The 13,884-nt window shown below is 37.6% G+C and overlaps 2 protein-coding genes across 7 annotated transcripts in view; one reads left to right on the forward strand and one right to left on the reverse strand.

Moving 5' to 3' along the window:
* LOC135169317 (A-kinase anchor protein 200) overlaps nt 1-11,583 on the forward strand; it is a 59,491-nt gene extending 47,908 nt beyond the window's left edge. For 2 of the 4 annotated variants that reach the window (XM_064134206.1, XM_064134205.1), the window contains exons 5-9: nt 5,491-5,706; nt 6,766-6,843; nt 8,030-8,185; nt 8,842-8,919; nt 9,211-11,583. In XM_064134206.1, coding sequence (XP_063990276.1) covers nt 5,491-5,706; nt 6,766-6,843; nt 8,030-8,185; nt 8,842-8,919; nt 9,211-9,255 — 573 coding nt within the window. In that variant the 3' untranslated portion in view covers nt 9,256-11,583. The other 2 variants (XM_064134208.1, XM_064134204.1) reach the window with 2 other exon arrangements.
* On the reverse strand, nt 9,667-13,828 carry LOC135169318 (COMM domain-containing protein 8-like). 3 transcript variants are annotated; one of them, XM_064134210.1, is made up of 5 exons: nt 13,810-13,828; nt 13,538-13,672; nt 13,018-13,176; nt 12,690-12,854; nt 9,667-12,628 (listed from the first exon to the last, which is right to left on the reverse strand). In XM_064134210.1, exons 2-5 carry the CDS (start codon nt 13,601-13,603, stop codon nt 12,461-12,463), a joined length of 558 nt encoding a protein of 185 aa, XP_063990280.1. In that variant the 5' UTR covers nt 13,604-13,672; nt 13,810-13,828; the 3' UTR covers nt 9,667-12,460. The 3 variants fall into 3 exon arrangements, with proteins under 3 accessions (XP_063990280.1, XP_063990279.1, XP_063990281.1); XM_064134209.1 differs by lacking the exon at nt 13,810-13,828 and having other exon boundaries at nt 13,538-13,759; XM_064134211.1 differs by lacking the exon at nt 13,810-13,828 and having other exon boundaries at nt 12,702-12,854; nt 13,538-13,735.
* Nucleotides 13,829-13,884: the final 56 nt, after the last annotated feature.

Below are 13,884 nucleotides of genomic sequence, written 5' to 3' on the forward strand. Positions count from 1 at the left end.
TTTTCACAAATTAGAGAATCGCAAAATCCATGAAATAGAAGTCTTCCATTTGCAATCAAAAATAATGAAAAATAATGGCGATTTACTCTGCAGAAGGCACTTGAATCAACGAAGATCTCCAATGATTCTAGACTTGGCCGACTGCCAGAGTCCTGATATAAGCCAATTGACGTTGAAGGGTAAACAGCATAAAAAATGAAAAAAAGTGGAGACTCGATACGGCCGAGTGTTGGTGATGGCATCGGGTTGGAATATTAACACTGCGAATAAACCCTTCGGGGGCCATTGTAGTTCGGACATTGGGGAAACTCCTCTGGGCCAATGACTTGCTATTTTTTTTTTCTCCATCCAACCTACTTTTTTTTCGAGTATTCTTCTTTTCTCCATCGCAGTAGCTCGGTACACTTTTTTCCATCGGAGTTCTCCTCTTCCTTTGTGGATATGTACCTCATCCCGGGGAATTCTGATGGCAAAAGCTCAGTGACCGAGAAACGGCTCTTCGGCTTTGTTCGCGATAGTTCTCGTGGATTTTTCAGTGGGTTTTTTTATTCATCCGTTGATTTCTCGGTTATGAAAATACCCCTCGGGGGCTTTTTGCATTGGAAAGTTGTTCTTCAAGAGGTGGAGGTTGAGGAAAAATGTTTTTTAAAGCTTTTGGTGGTGGAGATTTTTTCTTATCATTTATTGCTCCAAAGAAATGTGAGAAAATCTTTACTTCAGAACCATTTTTGGATATTTATGTCAACTCAAAAATATCTCAGATCGCTAAACAAATCTATGAATTGAAAATTTTCCTGTTTTGCGTTAATCAACATTTAAGAACATCTCTGTTGATGTATTTTTTAATATTTTTAAGCCACCAATATTCTGCTGTGATATACCCTCGTGCCACCGAGAATTTATTGCCTCAGTAAATCCATTACTCCTGAAGATATTAGATAAACAATTAATTAAAATAGTTATGGAGCTCCACTCCTGGAGATTGTCTATCCCAACTCGGATCATTCCCTAACTTTTCAGACCGCATTAACCGCCTACTCCTCCCCAACCACTCCAATGACTCATCACCTTTGATCCCCGAGTCTAATCCAATCCCAAAAGCCAAATCACTCTCCAATGAGCCCTCCAATGCCACCAACAACGACGCCGTCTACGTCATCACCAAGTGATCTCCTTAATCTTGAGATCTCTCTCCAGATTAAATAATTGAAAATCCAAAATCAATTGTCAGGACAACTTCATGTCAACGAAATATCTCCTTAGAGTAACTCTAGAAAATTTGGCAACAGCTACTTCGGATCGAGACTCCACCTTCTGTCAGTTCTCTCTGAAAATTCATTAATAAATTTTTAAAATTCTCAGTGAACGTACCCTAAAAGTCAGTGACAGTCGTGATGAGTCTGCCTCAAGCAACAGCCGGTAAAACCCCGACTACCGACACGATGTTTCCTACAGCTAGTGCCACCAACGGCGCCTTCCAGAGTCTCCATCAGCTCCATCGCTACCATCACCCTTCCCAGCAGAAACTACCCCACCAGGACCCCCAAGATCATGCCCATGAAATGCCTCCAGTGAAGGTCATCAAACATTCAATCGAACAGGAAAAAATAGGAATCAGTCAACTCGAGATCAAAACCTGGTGCTTTCGTTACAGTAAAACAACACCCCAAGGCTCCACGCGCCTGCTGATCCTGACGTAATCGAAAGTTGGTCACACGACACCTCAGCACAACATCTCGAATATCCAATTCCGCGTTTTCTCTTGATTTATCTTTTATTTTTCATCTCAATTCGATGGATTTTTTTTTTATTTCTATCAAAAAATCAGTGAAGCGTAGACGACAATTGCGTCGTCGGCATTCTGATCGTGTGGAGCACGCGCCAGGGGTAACCAATACGAAGGCGTAATAGCGTCGCCGGTGTCTAAGAATAGATCATGTGGTTTGCGGATTTTTTTTTCTCCTCCATTTTGCGTTCTCTCTCGCGCTTTATTTCTGGAGGGAGCGATGAAGAGCAAAATGATTTTGAAATGTTGCTGGATTACTTTGGATTTATCTTCCGTGAACAGGGGTTTGAGGGTAAATGTCAGAGACTTTTTGAGGAAGTTCTGGGAGCTAGATAAATTGTTCTATCATATTTTTCCATAAATCTATTAGCGTCGGAGATGTTCGTTGAAACGTTTAAACCAAACTGGAGATTTTTAGTTGGAATAACGAGAAGTGGATGGAAAAGACTCTTTTTCAATCGTCGATAGGTCCTCAATGGCTGAGTGGAATTTTCCTAATTTTTTTTCATTTTCAAGGGTTTTTTTCGATATTGAAAAGTAGACCTGGCTCATCTGAATCGCATCATTTCATTGCGAGATATCAAGATCGCAAAAGGTTCATCCCATCGTGCTTCCGCTGATTTTCAATTCGAGAATTTGTTTTGATCCCTCCATTAAAAAAAATCTGTTCAAGGCAACGTAAATAAAAAATTCGCACTTGTTTTTTCTCCGAAGATGAAACATCACTCGCTCTTTCGAGAATGACCCCTAGACCCCATCCAAAAACGACGCCCGGAAGTGTCTCCACCCAAAATTAGAATAAGACTAATCGATTCTTTAAAATTCCTTCGAATTGCCAATAAAAATCCCAAAATTTTGGTTAAATCGCTCACAAAGTTTCATTCATTAAATTAATTAACAATTTAGTAGCTACCAAAGTTTTTTATAGTTTTGCGATTTAACTTTGAAGTTTTGATTTTTGAAAATTCCTTTAAATTCTCAAAAAAATCTCCCTAATTTTGTCACCCACCTCTCAAAATGAAAAAACTCATCAGACTTGACTCCTTCCATAATTATCACCCCCAATCTAACGACCTCCTCCCCTAGGCCCCATCATCCCCGGAAGTGTCACCTTTCTCCGGGAATTAGAGTTCAAATAATTGAATTATGACTGTCGAATCCACCTACGAGTGGAGGTCTCATGCTCGTGAGCCCGTGTCTCTTCGTCGTTTTCTACGTCGTGGGACGATCCTGGGGGCAGGTCTATATAAACCACAGACATCGCCCGAGAGACTTCGAGTCATCGAGTGGCGTTCGATAAAGTCAGTGCTCCCTCCGAGAAATTTCAATATTTTTTAAAGCCGATTTTCGTTCTATTCCAAGATCACTCGAGGGTTAATATTTTTTTTTAAACAATACGACAGGATGGAAACAGTGGTGAAGGTGAGCCGAACGGTTACCAGTGGTGTTTACCGTATTTTTATGAAAGGTGCAAGACACGTTCTAGCCGCTATACCCCTTCTTGGGTTTTATGCGGATGAGGTTGACGATACAACTGATAAATCAGGAACGGTAATGGGATGTTAATCTGGCATGCTTGAGTTTGTGGATCGATTTTGTTGAGGGGTCGATGGTCTACGCCGACAACTGTTGCTTGTGAATGGTTGACATTTTTTCCACTTTGATTAATTAATTAATTAATTCATAGGTAGGGAGTTTGATTTGAAGTGGAGATAATTGTTGGGAATTAATGACAGAGGGGTTTCCAACCCTTTTTATTTAATTCCCTTTTTTTTATTATCTTTCGTGGCTCATTAACAATTTTTAACTCTTTCTGGCGAAGACCTTCATTTATTACAATTTATTGCATCGAAAAAGTCGTTGAATTCCGGTGCAAAGTTGGGAATTGTGAAGTTCTTAACATTTTTTTCTCCAATTTTGGCTTTTTTTAATCTTTGCTATTAATTCATAATTTTTTAATCGATGGGGAGATTTATTTGTGAGATATAATTATGGAATTAATAACTCACTTTTCTGCTTCTCCTCGTCGATTTATTTCCGTGGAATTTATATTTCGTTTTTGCACACGAATGAAGAGGATAATCTGGTGATAATCCAGTGATTAATATGTTTACTTTATGTCTTGAAGTACTAATTACATAAGGAATGCATTTTGATGTTGCATATGACCGGCATTTTATGACGTTTACCCTAGACATGTACGGACTCGTCTAACGCATGTTAAAAATAGCCGGAAGGAACTGATACCGATCTTCCCATGGCATTTCTTTCACTCATCCAGACATCGATATATCGAGGACAAAATTCACGGAAAATTCGGGAAATTAGAGAGGAAAATATCACGAAATGTGCGTGAACTCCTCCAAGATAATTCAGGGGTTCATTTATTTTAGTTTTATTTTAGTTTTTATTCAGGGTCAAATGGTCTGCAGGGGTGAACGATCCTTAGAACTGCTAGACACTCACCTGAAGGGGTTCTTAAGGACCGTGTCCACCCCTTTAATGAAAGTTTCCTTTTTTGTTTCCATTTTTCTGATAAATTATTGACGAGAAAAAATATGAAGTTTTTGCGTTTCATCGTTATTTAATGCCTAACGAAGATTTATTTACTCACCTCCTTAATTAATTATTTGATAACTAACGAGGTTTTTTTTATAATTTTACAATTTATTAATAAAGTTCCCAATAAAACGTATGAAAATATTCGCTCGAAACTCCGCGAGTCATTAAATAAAATAAAAATGCAAGAGCTCTCCACTTTTTCACGTCAATCCCACCCTAAATTTTCCAGAAAGGAATTTCTAAAATTTGTAAAATCTGGAAAAGAGGATCCAGGACATCCTCAAGTGACGCGTTCACCATAAAAAATGATTCGATCCCCAACTGAAAAACTTTTCAATTGAATTTTGAATCAAATCTATCAATTGAGTCTCAAATCCTTCCAAAAACGTCTGCCTGGCAACCAGAAAGGTCTTAAAGGGTCCCCTGGCCCTTCAAACCCGTCCAACCCTGACCGAGAAGTACAAAAAAATTTTTTGTAACTCACCCAGGGCGAAAGCTTTCGAACTTATCTCCGACGTTCGCAATTCTCCTACCCACATATCCTCCTACAAAAAAACAAGAACCACTGCTTCTCCTCGCGACAGCACTGCACGATTTCATGGAACAGTGAGCGTGGGCCGCCACAGGTGACACGCTTGCAAACATTTTATCTCGGCATCATGCATCGGTGGACACTGCAATATATATTTTTTTTTTATCGTATCGCCAATACAACCCCACGCCTGTTGTATTGGCGTTGGCAAACGGAAATAGGCTTGTTGCTGCTCGCCGATCGAGACGGAAGGGAGACAGGCAAACATTTGCACGGAAATGCAGTCGACGGTGTTGGATGATAATAAAAATAAATGAATAAATTACGGGGAGATTGAATTAACTGGACGATCTGGGGCGGCGCCAACGGCGCAAGAGGCTGGTGTTAGATTGGAATCGGTTATTTTCATTTGGGAACGTTGACAAAGTCTTTTTTACTTCCCAAATGGAAGACTTTGATTGATTTGTTGATTCTCTAATCTCAATGGCTGACATTCTCGCCCTGTTGAACCTTCTAAAATTCCCAAATATCCAATCTCGTCATGAACATAAAAAGAAAATCTACCAAGATCTCCATCGATGCCTACCTAACATGTAAAATTTGTTTCCAGGGAGGTGAGGAAGCCGAGGCAAGTCCAGCAGAAGAGAAATCAACCCCAGCGAGTCCCACGGAGGGAGTAACCCCAGCCGAGCCAGTGGAGTCAGCCACCCCAGAAGCACCAGCAGCAGAATCTGATGACAAGAATGAGGCATCCTCAACCCCTGCCCCCACTCCCGTCCCGCTCGAGGCACCCAAAGACGATGAGAAAGCTGATAAAAAACCCGAGGTCAGTCAAGTGCAGGCCGCTATAGTAGAGCCAATGGTAGAAGTCACAACCAAGTCCAAGCCAATGGTAACAGCGTCTATCATTGAGAGGAAAACCAGTGAGGACTTCCCGTCCCACCTTCCATCGAGCCCACCCCCGACACCCATTGACCCATCGCCCTTACAGCAAGCACAGCAATCAGCTGCTCATGCTAATCAACTTGCTGAAGCCCTGAAATTGCCTGCTGTATCAATAGTCCAGTCCCAGTGTGATAATGATTCCAATAAAGACGATGATATCGTTAATACTGACATTAAACAATCAGAAACAATTAAATCATCGACTGAGAATGATAAAGAGCTTGTGGTGATGTCTGAGGAGGGTCCAGTGCCAGTGACACCGGTTGATGAAGTGTCTTGTGTACAAGAAGAGCCACAAGAACCAGAAGAAACTCAGCCAGAGCCGGAGGTAGTCGAGGAGATTGTCATTGAAGAAGTGAATCAAGTAGAGGAGAACGTACCTGTCGAAGAGGTCCAGGTGGAGGCGATCGAGGAGCCTGAGGTTCTGGTATCACTACCTCCATCACCACCACCAACAGATGATATTGAAATTGTCGAGGAAATGGAAGTGAAGGAGGAAATACCACCACCTCTTCCAGAATCACCCATTCCAGTTCCCAAAGCTTCTTCAGAACTTCTAAACTTCATGTCCTCACAGATATCAGACACTCCACCACTGTCATCGATTATCGATTGTTCTGCTGTACCGCAGGAGACTGATAGCCCACAGGATAAATTGGTTAAGACTGATGAGACTGAACTCACTGTTACTGATGTCATAAATGATACAGATACACCACAAGCTATTGATTCACAATGTGTTGATGATTTACCACCACCAGTTGATGATAAAACAGAGAATAAACATGATAATCTACTCACACCACCACGCAGTCCCAGTCCCACATCAATCCCATCACTCACTGATGAATCCTCAATTGTTAAGGATAATAACATCATTAATGATGATAGAACAGAAACAATTAATAACCTCAATTGTCATAACAATGTCATTGATAAGGAGGATAGACTTGCTGATAACAACGTGGATATGGTGCAGTGTCCATTATATAATGCAGACATCGTGAATAAAGACCAGGTGATTAATTATGAAAACAAAAATGGAGATTATCCTGGCATGTGTTGGAATCATCAAAAAAAAATCAATGAATTTTGTTTATTGATAATGAAAGATTATTGAGAATTTTAATGGCATCGTAAAATCTGATAAGATACTGCTGTACCTTGTGGTGTAGTCTACCAATTAATGTGGGTCACTCTGAGGTGGATCCAACTTCTGATTCATCTCCAACATGTCCATGTGTTTTCGTAGGGGGGGGGGGGGAAGGATGTACTGTTGGGGCCCTCAATTGTGGAACTTTCCATGGGGTTTTTCAATGTTTATCCGTTGGAGGGGCCCAAGGAGACATTGGTAACCCTGGGGGACTCATGGGGCCTCGACATTAACATCTGATCGGATTTTACCCTGTTGGGGAAGAGGGGGTGGGACTCCTGGGGGTGATCCTTCTCCTAGATACCTTGTGTTGTTTTACCTCTCGGTTTTCTTCACCATTATTAACAGTTTTTCAGTTCATGTAGATGAGAGTTCGAGGTGCTCACTGATAGACGAGTTATTATGTGTTTTAGGTAGTTGGGGAGAGATTCAAGTGATTTTTGATGATAAATTTATTTTCATTAACAAATTCTCTAGGTTTCGTATTTTTTAAATGTTTTTTTTGCTGACTTAACTGTTGATAAATTTTTCAATTAATAAACCTTTAGTTTCGTTTTTTTACACAAAACAATCGACTTGAGCTTAGTAAACGTTAAAAAAATATTAGTAACGTACGCTAGAAAATCTTGAATTTGTTAAAAATTATAAATATTAATTGTTATCTGAAAGATTATAAAAATGATAAGACTCTCGTGTTAAATTGCTCAGGTCTAATTATAAAGAAAACATTCTGATTGATTATTTTTGACAATTCAGGAATTTTATGTTAATTAGTACCACTTGAGTCTCTCTGAAATGTATGAAGTGCTGATTCCCTGTGTTTGCATCCTCTAAATTGTAATAATAGCAATCTGCAATTGTCAGCATGTGCCTTGGGGGAATCACGTACCATGTACATAGAAATTAACAATTTAAAGGATAATGAGCAATGTGTTGGTCTGCTTAAGTCTTGGCATGCAGGGAGCAGCAATCCTAGGCTTAGTTTTTTGATATTTTCATTTTATTGTAATTGATGAGATGAATAACAAGAACATTGTGTGTGTGTGAACAGAGCATAGCCGAGCCAGAAGCACCAGTCGAGAAGACCAACGAGGTGACGACAGAAAAAGTGGAGGAAGCCCCTAAGAGCCCTCCACCATCTGTTCCAACTGAGGTTTCTGCACCTGCAGCACCTGTCATCACTGAGGACGTTGCATCAGTAACTAAAGTACGTTTACATTATAATGTTGTTATTATTGGGATTATTGATGGGATTTTTACTTCCGGAGGGGAACGTTGATTTGGTAGATTTTGTGATTTTCGAATTTCAATGGTAAATTCAATATAAAAAGGACAAAATTTAGGGCTAAAAATCTGAAATTTTGGGGGATGATAGCTGCGAATGAGCCCCAAAATGTTGATAAGTTTCAGCTGGATTGGTCTAGTGGTTCCTGAGATATGACCGCTTGTTCAGAGATTACAAAACTTTTTCTAGACAAAATCATTTGGTGAATGTTCGCATAAGTTTTATTGCATTACTCAGTTCATTTTCATGCTTACAAATTTGGAAAAGATGTCAATGAACATTTTGCTCTGTTGCAACCATAAATAGTCATTCGATTGATCGATTATCCCCAGAATTTTTTGGACAAAGGAAATTGGGTTTTTTTTGTAAAAGTTCAGGCTTCAGATTTATTTTTTAAACAATCAAGTGATGATCGCCCTAAGGCCTGCGAATCGCCGAGCGATCGCAGGTCCTCGAGACTAAACTAGCCCAAGAAGACCACAGAGCGAGGGGCCATCTGATGAAAACTCAAATCCCAACGTCAATTAACACTTTAGATTCTCGTAAATTGGGAGATTAATTATTGATTTTTCTTTCAGGCCATCGAAGAAATCGACATCAACGAGAAGGCAGTCGCAGCGGCAGTAAACGAGAACATCGAGAGTGTCAATACGAATGTAAGTTCAGCAACGAGTTCCTATAATTTTACTATTGAAGATTGAAGTTGTTAAACTTAAACTTTTTCATAATTCTTATGAAAAAAAATTATGATCACGTCAAAATAGTTTTTTGTGCAGAAACAATTCCAAATACGAGTTTTTGCTTTCGTCTCGTTAACTGTTTGTTATCTTGTTTAATTTGATATCACGTTTTCAAATTTTTTTTTGTTAAAATAAGTGACAACTTCACTCATGATTATGCTACGATTTAGTCCAGCAATGAATATTAATTATATTAATTATCCACAGGAAATAATTGCCGATATGAATCACCAAAACACCCTGAACGAATAAGCGCCGCTAAACGAATTTGTATTTTGGGAAGAAGAAACTTTTTTTTTCTCGTTAAAGCCAAAAAAAAAGTATATTATATAGATATGTATATTTGGACCATTCCTGCAAACTAAACTGAATAACAATTTTTTTTTGCGTTAATGAGCAGCAACAGCAAAAACACTGTGAAAAGTATCAACGACATGAAATAACTGATGTTGTTGAACATCGACACGAGGGCATAACAAACAACTCTTTCGTTTTTAATAATAAAAAAAAAATATAAATTTTATTTCGAAATTCGTAGGGCCCATTAATTGTACAATTCGACAGGCAGGGGTGGTGGAGAGATTTTCCTTTTCAAAATTGTCAATTTAATAACAAATGAATTTTTTTTAATCAATTCACAATTGAAGTGAAGTTAAGTGTTAACAATCAATTTGAGATTAGGAAAAACAAGCGGCAAGAGATTTATTTTACAGGTGACTGGGCTCTCTGTAAAAGACATCTTGTCATTTTGTTTTTTAAACAATTAACGAAACTTCGAAATAAACTTAGATGCAAACTTCACTAGAATTCAAACGATTGAAAGAAATAAAAAATGGATAGGCAAAAAAAAATACAGCAGGCGATGAGGTAATTTCCGAGTCAACAGTTCTCTAATCGATTGACTGAAATTGAAGCCACGAATAACACCGATTGATCGCCGCCAATGATCGATCCCTGCAGTTTTAAAAGAAAAAAAAATTATGTAGAAATTTAAAAAGTGTCATTAATTGTTACTAAGATAATTCTAATGGGGAAAAAAATTATTAATGTAGCAGTGAGACGAGCGACAAAATTCGTGGGCGAAAGAATTAATTAATTGAAAGAGCTGATTGTGTGTTCTGTTCAATTGGCTTAAATCATCGTATTTACCTCGTAAAAAAGAAAAAAATACTCATAAGAATAATAAGGTGAATACGAGCGAGTAAATTACGTACCCTTGGCATCAATAATTGTCACGAATAATGATCGAGAGTGTAAGGAGGAGATGAGGACTAAGGGCGTGAGTGAAAAAATTTTTTTTGTAAGTAAGAAAATAAATGTGTGTGAGAGACTGAGTGAGACAATTATCGATTGATGATTGATTAATGAAGGGTACTGAGCCAATACGTGACACACTGCATTAATTATTATTTTTTCGTGCTCGTGGAATGGACATTCGATCTGATAACTTCTGTTTTTAAATTTTTAATTACGTAGAGATGGTTGAAGGAGATTAGTAAAAAAGTGTTTCCATTATTTCGCTGTTATCACCTGAATAACACCCTTCAAAAGCAAATGGCGAAATAAATTGCAGCCTCCATGAATCAGGTGAAACTCCTCAAGAAAATCTGCATCCCACAATTTCGTCAATATCTCTGAAGCCGTTGGGCTTACGGGAAAATGTCAAGAGACACTTTTTGACGGGAATTAAAAGTTCCGAAGGAAGTGTCTATTGTCATTTTCTCGTAGAGCTCATCCTTTCAGAGTTATCTGCCGAGAAAGATCTCCTTCTCTACTTCCCTACCAACCCAACACTTGAAATTCTCCCTTCATTTTCTTCAATTTTATTAATTTCCTTCAATGCGTTAATTGCCAAGCTACGCACTTCCACAATGCGAATGCACGCACACAGATACGAGAAAAAAAAACAATTTACGAAACAAAACATACGATTACAGTAAGAGCCAACGTAAGTGATATATAATCTAGACGTAGAATGAAAAAAAAACGAAGTTAAAAAATCGTATGTGTAAATTCGACGTTCGAGGGGCTACTCTTAACGAAAAAGACACTTTACCCAACGACGAAAGCCTATCGTAATTTTATGATAATCATTTTAACAAAATAAATGAAACGAAGAAAACAACAAGTGGGAAAAAAAACCCCAAACTATCGCCTAATTAAACGTAACAAATGAAAATGTCAAAAAAATCGATTAAATTAAAGTAACGAGACCCGCACAATATTTACCATCCCCCCGAAAATACAAAAAAAAAACCTAAATGAATAATACATTTTTCAACGTTTTTACTACGATGTTTCTACGTTTATACGAATCTTCATGAGAGAAAAAAATAATAGGAGGAGATAAAAAATAATTAAAAAATAATTGCCTACAAACGAATTTTGTTGATAAGGGCCGTAGCTTAGATAACGCATATATGTATATGCCTCACATCGGAAAATATTTCTAAGTGTTAGAGTCTTCTTTTCATAATTCTTCTTTTTTTTAACGATATCAAGTGAGCGATTCACTCGCATTTGCATTGATTTTAATGGATTTAATTTAACGAATAAAAAAAATGATAAATTAAAAATGAATGATGATAATGATAAGGGGAGAAGGGGGAGGAGGGGAGAAGGGATGAAAAAAAAATGAGGAAAAAAGTGTATAGTAAAATCTAACTATATGGAGTTTAATTAAATATTGTCCGTAATGATATTTACAACGAAAAATGGAAAAATGAAATGAGAAAAAAAAGTGATGGAAAATTCGATGTTTCGTTTGAGGAATTATCTTCAACGAGATGGATAAAACTTTTTTAATTAAAAAAACAAAAATGAAAAAAATTATGATGGACCTGAGGTGGCTGTGTACCATCGTCTATCAGCCGTTTGGGGTGTCTCCATTTCGTTAATAATTCCATTTTTATTTTTCAATAATTCAATGATTGATTCATTTGTCTGGGTCTATCGCACGAGCTGATGTTTTTTCTTTAATTTTATTTGCATTTTCTCCTTCTATTTCATTCAGTTCGAGGGGTGGAGACACCCTGGGCGTGAAAGTACCCAGTCTTCAGTATCTTCGATCAGCAGTTATGATAGTAACTATTCTACATTTATCTATATCCTATAATAAACTGTGAAACAAGTGTACAATGACGTTTTTATTTATTTTTCGGGAAACTCCTGGGGAAATTAATTCGCCAAAACTGAACTCATTGTTTAAAAAAACAGAAAAAACTGATAATTTTATGAAAATCAATCCCTTTTTATTTCGAGTCCATTTCAAATTCGTAAATACTTCATTCAACTGGAACAACAACACATTTTTTATATTCCAAATTCATTTATTTGATGCCAATAAATTTTACTGCATTTAAATAAACCTCTCACACTTCACTTTCTCTCAATTTTCAATGAAAATCTCACAATTTCTCTTCATAGTATCACATTCAAGTATTGTTGAGTGGAAATATCAGTTCAATGCTGCATTAGCAGCTTCGAGAGTCTTTATAAAGGAATCCAGCTCCCCTCGATTCATCTCGATCCCCAAAATGTCTTCCTCACCCTTTTCTTTTACCCTGAGATCCAACTGAAGCAGAGGTTCCTTCAGGGAAGAGACTTTGCTGGATCCCATCACCATCTGCAGCGAATCATCGAGTTAATCATACGCATCTTAAAATTGGAGGATTCAGGTTACGTACGCAAATAATTACTTTTAGTCTCCAATCGAAGTCTATCATTGTGGAAGTCTGGTTCTGGGAATGATTGAATGCCAAAGTTCTCCATAACTGTTCCCTTCGGATTTTTAGACAGCTCAGGATTAGAGTCTGAACGTTCTCCGGCATATGGAAGAACTCCTGGGGCATCTGTCGATAGATTAATTAGATATCTTCAATTTTACGTATTTTTATTAAGCAAAAAAAAAGAAAACCCTTTTTTAACGGAAAAATTAAAATTTATGGGATTGACACCTTTATTGCAGTCTCTTTTTGATCAGCAATTAGTAATTTGGGGTTATGGGGGTAGTACCTTGGCATCATCGAGATGCAGGACAGCTGGTTTATTGAACAATGTCAGGAGTATCTTATGGGTGTAATTGAATTCATCTTCAGGCCATCCCATTTTCGAGAAATGAGAATATTCGGGTGCTGAAGAGCCACAAACTTCACTGATGCAGGCATGTAAAAACTGAAATCATCGAAATCATGCAAATTATTGTTTGTCTCTTTGAATCAAATAAAGAAAAACCTATCAATTGGCTTGTAATTCCTTATTTAATTGTCCAAATTAAAAAATGAATCACTCAGTCCACAACTTGTCAAAAAAATTCTTGCGAATCAGAAAACTATCTTCGAAGATGTAAATACCCAAATCACCAACATAGTGGTAACTATTTCCTCTAATTACACGTTAATTAAGTGTTCCATTTCTATCTCCATTGTTTTTAATTAGAGGATCTCTTCTGGAGACCGAGTATTCTTGAAAAATCATGAGATAAATCGCGATCTCGATTGACTACCAACAAATTCAGTGTCAGAAGCATATTTACCTGGGTTAATAAGTCATTATTGTCCTCTCTGATTAGGCATGAATTCAAGTTATTGTTTCCACCCATTTCACCGATCACCTCGAGGCCTCTTTTTCACGAACAAAACAACGAAAGCTTTACGAATAAACATTCTGTCTGTCAAATATTTGAGGTTAGGTTCAACCAATAATTTCGTGGTCTTTCTAATTGACTGTTTTAATTCAATTATTAGCTAGTATTGTAGGAAATCGTTCGTAGATCATGAACACAAAGGTTTGTTTGTTTGTACATACCCCAATCATCAAATACAATCAAATTAACATTGTGATACTCCCCACTCCCACACAGTCGTCTTTATTACTTTATAT

Source organism: Diachasmimorpha longicaudata, chromosome 14 (genome assembly GCF_034640455.1).
Source record: "Diachasmimorpha longicaudata isolate KC_UGA_2023 chromosome 14, iyDiaLong2, whole genome shotgun sequence".
In the NCBI taxonomy this organism is placed as follows: Eukaryota; Metazoa; Arthropoda; class Insecta; order Hymenoptera; family Braconidae; genus Diachasmimorpha; species Diachasmimorpha longicaudata.